Source organism: Nanorana parkeri, unplaced genomic scaffold (assembly GCF_000935625.1).
Source record: "Nanorana parkeri isolate BGI_ZX_2015 unplaced genomic scaffold, ASM93562v1 scaffold18, whole genome shotgun sequence".
NCBI lineage: Eukaryota > Metazoa > Chordata > Amphibia > Anura > Dicroglossidae > Nanorana > Nanorana parkeri.
The window spans coordinates 1,192,115-1,204,198 of NW_017306286.1; the positions used below are offsets into that span (position 1 = coordinate 1,192,115).

General features: G+C 43.3%; 1 protein-coding gene across 1 annotated transcript in view; it reads left to right on the forward strand.

The window, feature by feature from the left end:
* The window catches only part of USP30 (ubiquitin specific peptidase 30), a 21,521-nt gene extending 17,546 nt beyond the window's left edge, over positions 1 to 3,975 (forward strand). The window contains exon 13 of the mRNA XM_018560417.1: positions 3,593 to 3,975. Within this exon, the coding sequence (XP_018415919.1) occupies positions 3,593 to 3,857 (265 nt within the window). The 3' untranslated portion in view covers positions 3,858 to 3,975. The remainder of the gene's footprint in view (positions 1 to 3,592) is intronic.
* The last annotated feature ends 8,109 nt before the right edge of the window (positions 3,976 to 12,084 follow it).

The window sequence follows — 12,084 nt, forward strand, 5'->3', positions numbered from 1 at the left end:
TCTTTTCCCCCCCCCCCACAGGTATGCATAACAATAAGGCTCAGTTATAATAGAGCGTGGATATCAATATCCACTTGCCGTTCTATGCTTCTCTACCCACGCTGGCCCACAAATTCAGAAAAATGGGGCAAAGGTGTGGAGTTGAGGAAGCCCCCTATAGTTCTCTGTTATTGGAGCAGAGTCAGTCATGTAATTTTTGCCAGGTCACATGACTGGGCTCTCATCCCAATTTTTTATTCTTTTCTACTGCACTTCAATAGCTTAAGGGATTCTGAAGTGCAGAGCACAATTGTAAAGCACATTGCTGCACTTTAAACATGTGCAGAGTTTGTTTTTAAAAAGCAACAGTGCAGCCATACCACTGCTTTTTATATTGTTGGGGGGGGGGGGGCAGTTAAGATTATCAAAACTGGAGCATTTGCCCATGGCAAACAATCAGCTTCTCTCTTCAGTTAGTTCAGTTAAGATTATCAAAACTGGAGCATTTGCCCATGGCAAACAATCAGCTTCTCTGTTCAGTTAAGATTATCAAAACTGGAGCATTTGCCCATGGCAAACAATCAGCTTCTCTCTTCAGTTAAGATTTGAAAATGAAAGAGAGAAGCTGATTGGTTGCCATGAACAGCTGCTGCAGGTTTTGTCTGCTCCAGTTTTGATAAATACCCCTCTCTGTATTTTATTAGCAAGTAGGGTCAATACAAACATTACATTGTAACTGTGAAATGACTTGTTATCATGAGCATATTGATACATAAAATAGTGTACATCACACTTGTCTGGGAGTTGTATCTTCTGTTTTTTCTATTTCCCCAACTTGATGTACATGAATGAAAGAAAACAGGACCAACATCCAGGCATATGGACTTGGAGGGGTGGTTAGGATGGGAGACATGGAGACATCAGGCCCAAAAGTCTATGGCTAAGGAAGCAGGGTGGGGAATGAAAAAAGGAAGGTGGGTTTGGGGGAATATGCAGATCAAGCTACACACTGCATGACTGACAGGTGAGGCACAAGGTTTATATTGTCAAACTAAGTGGTCATTTAACATTAAATATGTCATTCAGATTATGTTGTGATTGTGCGTGAAGGAACACTGGTTAGAGGGGAAATGTAGCCATGTGACCCAGATATTGTAAAGCTCATCATACTGGTCTTTAGAAAGATGGTCCCGTCTCTCTGCTCCCAACATTTCAGTCACTTTATTAACCCATCCAGGAATTGTTGAAGATTGATCTTGCCTCTAATGGATGAAGATTAGGCCTTTTGCACTGTTTGTTTTTTAGGTTGGGAATGCCACTGTGTTTATATGTTTTAATGGGGGGGCTTGGTTTAATGAAAAAGGAAAAGCAAAGAGTAATTTGGCAAGTGATGTAGTATTACATCCTAATGTTGGGTAGAAAGCCAATGTGGTTTCATTTTGGGACAATCTCATCATATGTGGATGAACATGCCTCTGGGTGCAGCCTCTCCCACAGGTGTCATAGAAGGAGAAATTTGAGCTAGTTTGGTCAGGACACTATACCATCTTGTAAGTAATTTATAGCAAGATTCTTGCTTTTGGAAGTCTAGGGACAGGACATGCGAAAAGCATATCATTTAGGCTCTTGGGTGTTGTGAGGGTCATTCCCAGTTCTGGCTCCCTGAAAAAGTGTAAACCTTCTTTAAGCTTACTATGGAGGAAGAATTTGTTTAAACGGGAGAAGAGGTCTTTGTGAATTGGCTACCATATACGAAGGGAATTTGTGGGTCTAAGATTCTGAATTGTAGAAAAAAAAATAGCTTCGCTGGATGTGTCTCTAAGTGTCTAATGGGAATCTCCCATACTGATCCAGTAGGTGTGCTAAAGGAAGTATCTGACCGCTGTTTACAATGTGCTACAGCAAGTTTTACCATCTATGGCACATGATCAGCAAAAGGACAGGTAACCTGGAGAATCCTCCTAACAGGGATAGAGGGGATATCTGGGGGAGGCATTGTGGCATTTAATCTGACAAGATTTTGAATGCGTCAGTGGGGATGTCTTTTCTAAAAGGCCTCTGGCATATTTCGGTATCCAAAGTGTGTGTGCTTGGTTGCATCATGTCATAGACTTTTCTAGTGATTCCAATAGTTGTGTTTAACATGGAATTTCCAGTTAAATATTCTAGTCAATGGGACTGCTCTATAGTAAAACAGTACATCAGGGGGGCCCAGTCCCCCTACAGCTTTAAAGTGTAGTTCACTATTTGTCATTTGTGAATAGGAATGGTTGGGTTAGGACACCATTAACTTTGACATTGGCTGTGAGATCTTTACCACTGCTTTTCAAATAAGCCAGACAGCAATGAGTGGGTTAGCACGGTCTGTCTGATGTTACTGTTATGTTACTTCAAGTAACATAACAGTAATGCAGATACCTAATGTTTGATTATCGCCTAAGCTTCAACATCATGTGACCATTTTCATTTGAATGATTGGTGCATATTGTTCCTTGTAAGTTGAAGGACTAAACTTAAAATGAACTTGACCTGACCTAAAAGGCAACAGTGCTGAAGTGCAAGCAGTTTTGGTTTCTGAAAGTATCCATGTTAATTTTCACATCAATCGTGGTGTCCATGTGAAGCCACTTGGATCCTAGACTCGAGCAGTATACAAGGTCCCAGCATCTGTTTAAATGAATAGTTAATTGACCCTGTTGATATAATACATTTATATAAAAAACCTTTTTTTTGTACCTTTCCTGCGGGCTGTAACTCTTATTTTGAAAGTCAATCTCCTAGGTTGCCTGCAGCGCTCACTGATTCCTACTGCTGCCTTCCATATCATTACTGTCTTCTGTAATGACGTGGAATCAGGAGGCATCTTCTAAGAGCTGTAGGGTACCCAGGAGACTGACACTCACAGAAGTGCCCCAGCATTTTTTCAGGCAGCAGGTAATGTAAGTATGTATATTGTTATATAGGGATGCCTTCATTTAAAAAGTGCAGTAAAGTGACTGGTTCCCTTAAAGCCCCAGTCCCAATCCCTGTTAATCAACTCTCACACTGAGCAGTAAAGGTTCTAGAATTTGTTCGCTAAATGACAGGGGATGGGGCTCAGGGACAGGAAAGGACAGAGTTTAACACTTATTTCTAATCTGTGTTCAATTTTAAACCTAGGAGCACGTGCCTGTGAGCATTCCTTATTCTAAGACCGCACTATCACCGACAGGTTCCAGTTTCCTACAGATAATCGGGAACCAGCGTTGTTACAGATCATATGATCACAACCAGTCATGATTACATGAGTGCAAGATATGGCAACCGTTCACATCAGTTTATAATTAGCAAGTGCACATGGGTCGGGAAGTACACTAAACAGTACAACAATTCCTTAGCACTTGATTCATAATTAAATAATAATAATTTAACTGTTTTTCAAAACAGGATTTTTATTTAATAGATTTGGAAATGCATGTGAAGCCACACTGCTGGAGCTGCAAAGCAATCCCTGTAAAGGTTCTTGGAATAAGTTGATTCCTTAGAAACGAAATTCCAAATGGTTTGATAATGTAATTTTTTTTATGCAATAATCCAAAATAAAGATCTTCAATATTACTTATTCTCTTTGCAGTTCTTCCTCATATCTCTTTCGTCTGATGGCAGTCATTGTTCATCATGGTGACATGCATTCAGGACATTTTGTTACTTATCGACGTTCCCCTCCTGCAGCCAAGAGCCAAACGCTTTCCAGCCAGCAGTGGTTGTGGATTTCAGATGACTCAGTGCGCAGAGCGAACATACAGGAAGTTCTTTCATCTTGTGCTTATTTACTGTTCTATGAACGTGTGTTTCCAAAGCCTCGTAATCCAGGACATGAGGCCAGAGCAGAGGAATGAAAAGAGCAAAGGAGACACAGCTCTGTCTTGGATTTTATTTATATGCTTCCATTGCGAAAAGATTCAAATGCCAAGCCTTACAATGCAGAGGAACAGATTTCTAACCTATACTTCTGGAAAATAATCGTGGACATGAGGTATCATCAGGTCTCAAGGCACCTAAATAAAAAAAACAAGACTTGGTAATCATGTTGTCTGGTCAGTATAGGCAATCAATAAAACCTAACGTATAGTTGTTGATTTTCCATCATTTTTGTAAAATATTTTTAACCATTTACTATACATAATTTATATAACAATTTACTGGGAATTTCATAGCGTTATTTTTTACCTGAAAGATTTTCTGTTCGTGAGAAACAGAACCCAAGATCATCGTCCTATTATATACAGCATATGTCCCAAAAAAGCTAGATGTAAATGGTAATTTTTGCATAGAGCTCAAACAATGAACCAAGATCAAAAATATAATCTATTGCTGATTACCAGTCTTTAGATTTGGTAATTGCATTACTCTTCATTTTCTTTGGGGCTGAGTTCATTTTCTGCAAGTACAGAAAAATGCCTGATCTTTCAAGACATTTTTTGATTGTAACCTGTGCACTTATAGTGACATTACAGTCACATTCTCTCTGCCCCCTCCCTCTCCCCCCAATGCTGCCTTAAGGACTTACCTTAAATGATGCTTCTTGATCCAATCATCTTCTTTCCAGTAGTTTTCAGGAGTCCCTCCAGCGCTCGCTGATCCAGCGCAGACTTCTCAGTTCCCACGGTGTCTGTGCACATGGATGCTGCCGGCTGCATGCATTGACTTAAGGTCCCCACACACCTTACGATCGTACGATAATCGCGGGAAATCACGCGATCGTACGATTATCGTAAGGTGTGTGGAAGCCGTGCCACCTCTACTACTGTAAGGTCGCACGACTTTGAACTTACGAACATGTTCGAAAACCCGCCAAGCGTCGTACGATGTTTGGCGGGTCTGTTGCATGTTCGTAAGATAAAAGCCGGACGGGCCAGTGTGCGCATAGGCACACTGCCCGTTCGGCATTGCGGTCATCGGAAGCCCGCCCCTCAGAGGGCGTGGCTTGCGATCATCGCAAGTACGATCTGCCTATGCAAGATAGGCAGATTGTACGTTTTTTTTTTTAAGTACCTTACAACCATCGCAAGACAAAAGTCTTGCGATGGTTGTAAGGTGTGTGCCCAGCCTTACCCTGTGTCTCTCCTCTTCTCCCGGCCAAAGATCTGTACTGCCCATGCACCTGTCCCATGATCCTTTGCAGCCACCCGAGATTTTTTCAGATCTTTGTACTGGAGCGAGCAGCGGGGACACAGGCAAGTAATAACCTGTTTGTTAACTTTTTTTAAAATGTTTTTGCATATATCTACTGCTTGTTAGCAGTAGATGTATGCAAAAAAAAGGTTTAAATCTACTATATATTGATATCTCAAATAAATGTTATCAGCTTTCCCAACTTGTATGAATTACAACACCCTCCTTCCCATGAAATGAAGATGAGGAGGCAAGGTGTTTGTAGTGCAAATCAGAATACCAGCCTAAGGTGATAAAGTTGCTCCTCCATAGATCCAGTACAGTGTGTGAGCGTTGTCACCCTAGGACAGGAAATGCGTTACCTGCAGGATCACCAGGTAAATAAGAAAACTAATGCAGCCATCACATCTGAGGATCACTGGTAAACTGCAATATATTACATTTTGCTTTGGGGTTTAGATGTGCTTTCAATCGTGTACAAGCCAATGTTTACATGTATTTTATATCTAACATCCAGCTAAAAAGGCTTCGATATACTTCCCGTAAAATGCCACAAAATATTTTATTGCTTTATTTAATTGCTTCTCGTGTATATGTGTAAATAAGAGATTATTTATTCTTGCCTACAGATTGTATTAAATGACTTGTAATTCACACTTTAATTTGAGTATGTTGTAATAATATGTGGTAATAAAGATGTTTTCCTGAAGAATGTTGTTACACCATTATATGCCATGTAATTTCTGCGAACACCGCCTGAACTTTCCAGCAATCTCATTTATGAAAAATTGTCATTTATTAAAGTGTAAGTGTAGGCATTATTAATCTTGATATTTAATCCTGCGAGGTTTTCTTAAAAAATACATATATTTTAAATTCGGACTCTGGGTACATACAAAAGCACAAATGTAGCAGCATGCTCACCTTTACTATATTGCTCACCTTTTACTATATTGCTCACCTATACCTCACTAAAATATCTCTGTGAAATTGTCTTTAAAGTGTGCTTCAGCTAGGGTTAAGGCCATCATTTCCTCTCATGGAGACCAGTCACCTCATCCATCTGGATGACAGACCTCCTCCTGTAATTTTACACAGGCATGAACATCATCACCGTGCCATTATTACTGCCCATGTACCAGTCCATTCTGTGCAACTAAGCTATGCCCTTGCTCTCTCATCTGCAGATTGCTAAAAAAGCAATCGTATAGCAAATGCAGAGCAGGGAAAAGGTGAGTGGGGAGACAGAGAAATGCGGCCAGTGTGGGTGTTTGTTCCTGACAGCATCACCCTATTGCATATAGTGCTGCTGCTACTGCCTATGCATATGCCTACGAAAGTACATGGGAGTCCTATTCGAAGTATCGTAACAAAGGAAGTCGACTTAAGGTGCCCTCAAAGAGCAAATTATGAAAACAACATTTTTATTAATCGCATACAAATTGAAATTTTGTAAGAGCATTATATTAAAAATAAAACTTGGTGAAGGAATATGTTAGTGCAAATAATAATCAATTTTGTATACTAATCAATACACTACTGTCTTACTAAATCAATATATAAGCTTAGAGGCTGACTCCTTCTTCCGTCTGCTCACTCTCAACTCCCCTATGCCACCACACAGACGACAGACCTTCCACTGCCCCGCTGGGGTCTCCTCTACCCAGGGATTCTTGTTCAGATTCTTCTGTCGGCTTGTTTGCTGGGACTGTGTCTCATCCGGGTACTCTCTCCCTGGGGTGGATAAGTTCAGCAATGGTACCTAGTACAATGTCATCCCTCAGTGACATCTCCCTATTTCTCCAGAGAGACCCTCTGACCTATTTGGTCATTCTAGACCAGTGCTGGCAGATCTATGCCCCAACAGCACTTTCATTCCTCAGTGTCTCTCCTGCAGTATTTCTCAAAGTGATAACTCAGCCACCTGTCTAGTGCCATGTCCTGGCATCCTGGCCAACTGTATAGCTGGGGTTTAGGGTAACGCTGAGGTGATGTGGTTAAAATTAGGTAAAAAGAAGACACCTATAGTGTCAATATCCCGGTCTCCTGCTGTGCTCTGTGAGTCACAGGACACAATGTCAGTGGTGGCCATATCAGCTGTGCAGGTGCACAGGGGCTTCTAAAGTCCTGGGGCCCATAAAAGGTAGGAGTTGTGTCTGGGCCCCAGGTCAGTGGGTGGTACTTGATGGTATCTGATAGTTTGGGTGCAGGAATCAGTATGTCAAGAAGAGCTCCTGCTTTAGAAAAAAATAACCGACCACCATTCAGCGAATGACACATATATCACATTTACCTTCAACATCACCTCTGTGTTGCCATCCTTACCCACAACACCAGCCTCATCTGTCATGGCTCTGTGGCCGCTCTTACCTACAATAAAACCTCCAGCTTGCCACTTATACCCACAACACCACCCTGGTCTTCCATTGCTCTGCAATCACCCTCACCAACTCCACTTGTACCTGATCATCCTGTCTATACATGGCATATTTACCCACAACACCACTCTCTTCTACAATGGCTCTAGGCAATCCTTACCTTCAACATTGCCACCACCTGACAACCCTTATACACAAAACCACCCTTAGCTGCCTCCACCGGACCACCCTAATTTGGTAAGATTGTCAGCACTATCACCTACATGTTGTATCTATCACTGCCCAGACACTGGCAGGGTATTAGAGCCATGATTTTACATTTAAGGTTTTTGGCATCCTGCCGGATTCATACTCAAGTTTGTAGAGCTGTTACTTTCCATACTGTGCCAGCGGCTGAGTTGGTGTGTGACCTGTCCAAAAAACTGGGTGTTAGCAAGCATGTCACTACCAACCAACATCTCGACTTGATCCTGCGGATTCACAGCCCCAACCAACTAATGACCTTAATTTAGGACCCGTAACATACAGGCGTCTTGCAAAAGTTTAGCTAATCTCCAATACTGCAATCCACAGCACTCAAACTGAAGAACCCAATTACTGGAGAGGAATTACACAAAGCTCTAAACCAATTCAAACCCAGCAAAAGCCAACAAGCTCATTATTATAAGACCTTTGAACAAGTGTTGTTGAAAAACTCCTTGGTTGTGGGCTTGGCCCCGCCCCCCCAGGCTGCCTGAGACCCTCACCCGGAACATCCCAACTCCCTTCCACCCAGAGAAGAATGGAACATGCAGACAGGTGGCAACTCTCCACTCTGCAAACCCACTGAACACGGCTGCGACCCACTTTTGAGTCGAGACCCACTAGTTGAGAACCAGGGTTTTAGATCAGGGGTAGCCAAACACTGGTCCTCCAGCTGTGGTGGAACTACAAATCCCATGAGGCATTGCAACATTCTCACAGCCACAGACATGACTCCCGAAGAGAGAAGCATCATGGGATTTGTAGTTTTACCACAGCCGGAGGACCAGTGTTTGGCTACCCCTGCTCTAGATGGTATTTTTTCTAACTTTTCCTGTATAAAATCAAATCTCTTGTGACAGCCTATACTAGAAATGCTGACAGGCAGAGGGCACCTTTTTGCACATCTGGTGGACTTGTCTGGCCATATAAAAATTCTGGCAGGAATCTGAAAAGCTAATCCATGCAATCATGGGTGGAACATCTCCTCAGTGCTGGTGTTCTTACATCATACAAATACAGGAGGACCCTTTTTCACATTCTCAATACAGTTAAACTCCTAATCCCAGTATGTACACACTCCTGCCACACCCCCAGTTATGCAGACCATTTTATATGCCAAAAATGATTGGTTAAACCCAGAATTTTTTTTTTTCACCATTACTTTTCCTTTACACTGGCTTTTCAAAATCGCAACGTGAGGTACAGGAATGCCCTTCATTCCACTGCAGTGCGATCTGAAAAAATAGTGCATTTTTCAGATCGCACTGCACTGGAACGACAGACATTCCTATCCCTCGCGTTCCGGTGCGGAGATTGCACTGTGGGCAGGGGGCATGTCTGCGATGCTATTTACATAAATGGCACTGACATGGCCCCTCCCGCCCCAGAACGCGGTCCAGCTTCATGTATACAAAGTTTGCGTGCAGTTCGCGCCCAGTGCGTTCTGGGCGCGAACTGCACCGGGACGCACTGGATATGGTGTGACTGGGCCCTCAAAGGAGAATTACTGGGAGACTAAAATGTATTCTTCCCAATGGTTTGAGCTGGAGTGTGATACTGCAGCTGTCACATACTGGCTCTATAGATCAAGAGATGAGCGGTCTTCTCCCTGCACAGATCAGTGACTGTCAGTCAACACTGTGAAATGTACTCCTGTGACCCAAAAGAGAACTATAGCCAAAAAAAGTTTGGCTATAGTTTTCTTGTAATAAATTATGGCCAGGACTTTTTAAAGGGGTTATACTGGCAGAAAAGTGTCTCAAATGCTTTATTAAATGTCCCCTCCATAGGGGGGAATTTATCAAAACTGGAGCAGACAAAATCTGGAGCAGATTTGCACTGCAACCAATTAGCTTCTCTGCTTCAAATCTTATCTGAGCAAACTGAAGAGAGATTCTGATTGGTTGCTATGGGCAACTGCTCCAGATTCTGCCTGCTCCAGTATTGTGTTTTGGGGATTCCAAGTAATTTTACTAAGTTTAAAAAAAAAACCTCTGACAGCAAAACCTCTGTTTTGAAAAAGATCAGCAAAAATAATATACTCACCAGAAACATTCATTTATACAGACAGATGGTTTGTTTTAGGTCCAAAACAAAACTTAAAGAAGCAACTACTGAAGGATACATAACTTCTATGCCATGATTAGGTGGTATAGTTGGGAGTTGTAGTTCACAATCCGCCAAAGGGTGCTATTGGTAACATACTCGTCACTTCACCTTTAACTACATTTCCCATCAGCAACTTCTGCAGCTGTTCAGCCAATAGGCATGTAGGGGCGTGCCTGGAGGGAAGCGTGCAGGAAGTTCAGTGTACTGGCTGTGTAGACTGAGACATGATTTGAAGTAAGTAGAGCCGGGTGACATGTTGTGGCACTGACACAGGGACACATGTCTGTCACTTGTGATTGCTGGGACTCTGTGTAGCAAGGAGCTGTCAGTGGGTGAAAGTAAACTGCTAATCTAACATAAGTGTTGTTTGGTGTGTGGCTGTGACTTGAATGACATAGCCTTATGTAGGCTGTCATTGATTTGCATTGTGTGGGCAGTTGCAGCTAGTGATGAGCTGAACATATCTGGGTTTGGTTCTGGGGAAGTTTGACAACAAATGACAACTGAATCTCACTGAAGTCTCACCCCAATGTAAATGTCAGCACTTACCTTGCCAACTCCCCCCAATGTAAATGTCAGCACTTACCTTAAATGATGTCTCTTAATCCAATCTTCTTTCCTGATGTTTTCATCTGTCCCTCCAGCAGCGCGGCGGGTCTCCAATCCAGCGCTGACTCCTCTGTCCTTGCTGGCACTTCCTGTCCCACGGAGTCTGCATGCGGGTGCACGCGTCCATAGACTGGCTTTGCGTCTCTGCTCGTCTCCCGGACCAAAATCCGAAATGCGCATGCGCCCGCCCCAAGATGCTTTGCGGCCGCCTGAGGGGGGGCATGTGGAATGGATCAGTAGGGATGGGATAGTTAGGGAGAATCTATTGTTTAGAGCTTCCGTTATGATACAATCAGAGGATCAAGGAGTCCATATCAAAGGAGGGAGGATGGTAAGACTCAATCCATGGTTCCCATAATTTCCGGAATGACACCAAAGTATCCCTCTGGAGAGCCGTTAGCTTCTCGAAGAACATCACTCTCGATACTCTACGCTTAACCTCCGCAAATGGTATGTCGGGGGATCTCCAAGCTCTCGCAATCACCCTTTTGGCCTCTGTAAGTATAAATGTAACCAGGCGGTGTTGCCGAGCAGTACATACCGATGGTTTCTTATGTAATAAGGCTTCCAAGGGATCTTTGCAAAATGTCTTGCCTGTAACTGTGTACAACAGTTGGTATACTCTATGCCAAAATCTCCGCACTTTGGGGCAAGTCCACCAAATGTGATGAACCGATCCCTCCACCCAGCAACCCCTGAAACAATTTGGTGAATAGGACGGAATGGCTTTGGAGATCCTGAGGGGTACCAAATACCACCGAAGGAGCAACTTATAATTGGCTTCAATTGCTTGGACATTTGCTGAGCTGCGAGAGATTGTCATCCAAATTTGGAACCATGTTTCTGCAGGGATAGAACAACTCAGGTCTTGTTGCCATTTGGATGTGTATGTTGGGAGGGAAGTTTGTAGGGGTTCAAGTATCAGAGTGTACGGGGCTGAAATAGGTCCTGTCGTCTTAGTGTCGTTAATTAGGAATTCTTCAAATGGGGTAAGGGATGGAGGGGGGGATGACTTTTCTAATTGAGTTTGAATAAAGTGTTTAATTTGCAAAAACTGGAAGGTGTGTCGTGGAGTCAGTTGATGTTTGGCTTGGATTTCTGGAAACGTAATAATTCCCGTCCCCGAACAGAAATCTGTAAGTAAGCTTAGAGATTTGACACGCCAATGAGCATAAGCGGCTGGGTCAGTATAGCCTGGCTGGAACATTGGGTTACCATGGATGGACATCAGTGGTAAATGAGGGGACACCCAACCTAAGTGACGGCGCAATCCGTCCTATATTTTTAGAGTGTGTGTGAGAATTGGGTTTTTCAAGGACGTGCCTATTTTGGGGGGCAACCAGGGGAGATTGAGGAGGGCTACTGGGGAGCAAGCATAGGCTTCCAATGAGACCCACAGCGGCATTTCACCTTTCTGAAACCAACATGTCATTAAAATTGTATTTTAATGTCACCTTACCTTAGCCTGGTGGTCAGTGGGGCTCCCTGGAACCTGGTTGTGGGGCCCAGCAGCTCCATCCCTCTGCCGCCTTTCTGCACACTCCCGGCCAGTGGTGTAGCAAGGGGGGGGGGCGCCTGCCCTGGGCGCAGGGGCGGACTGGCCGCGCAGCCG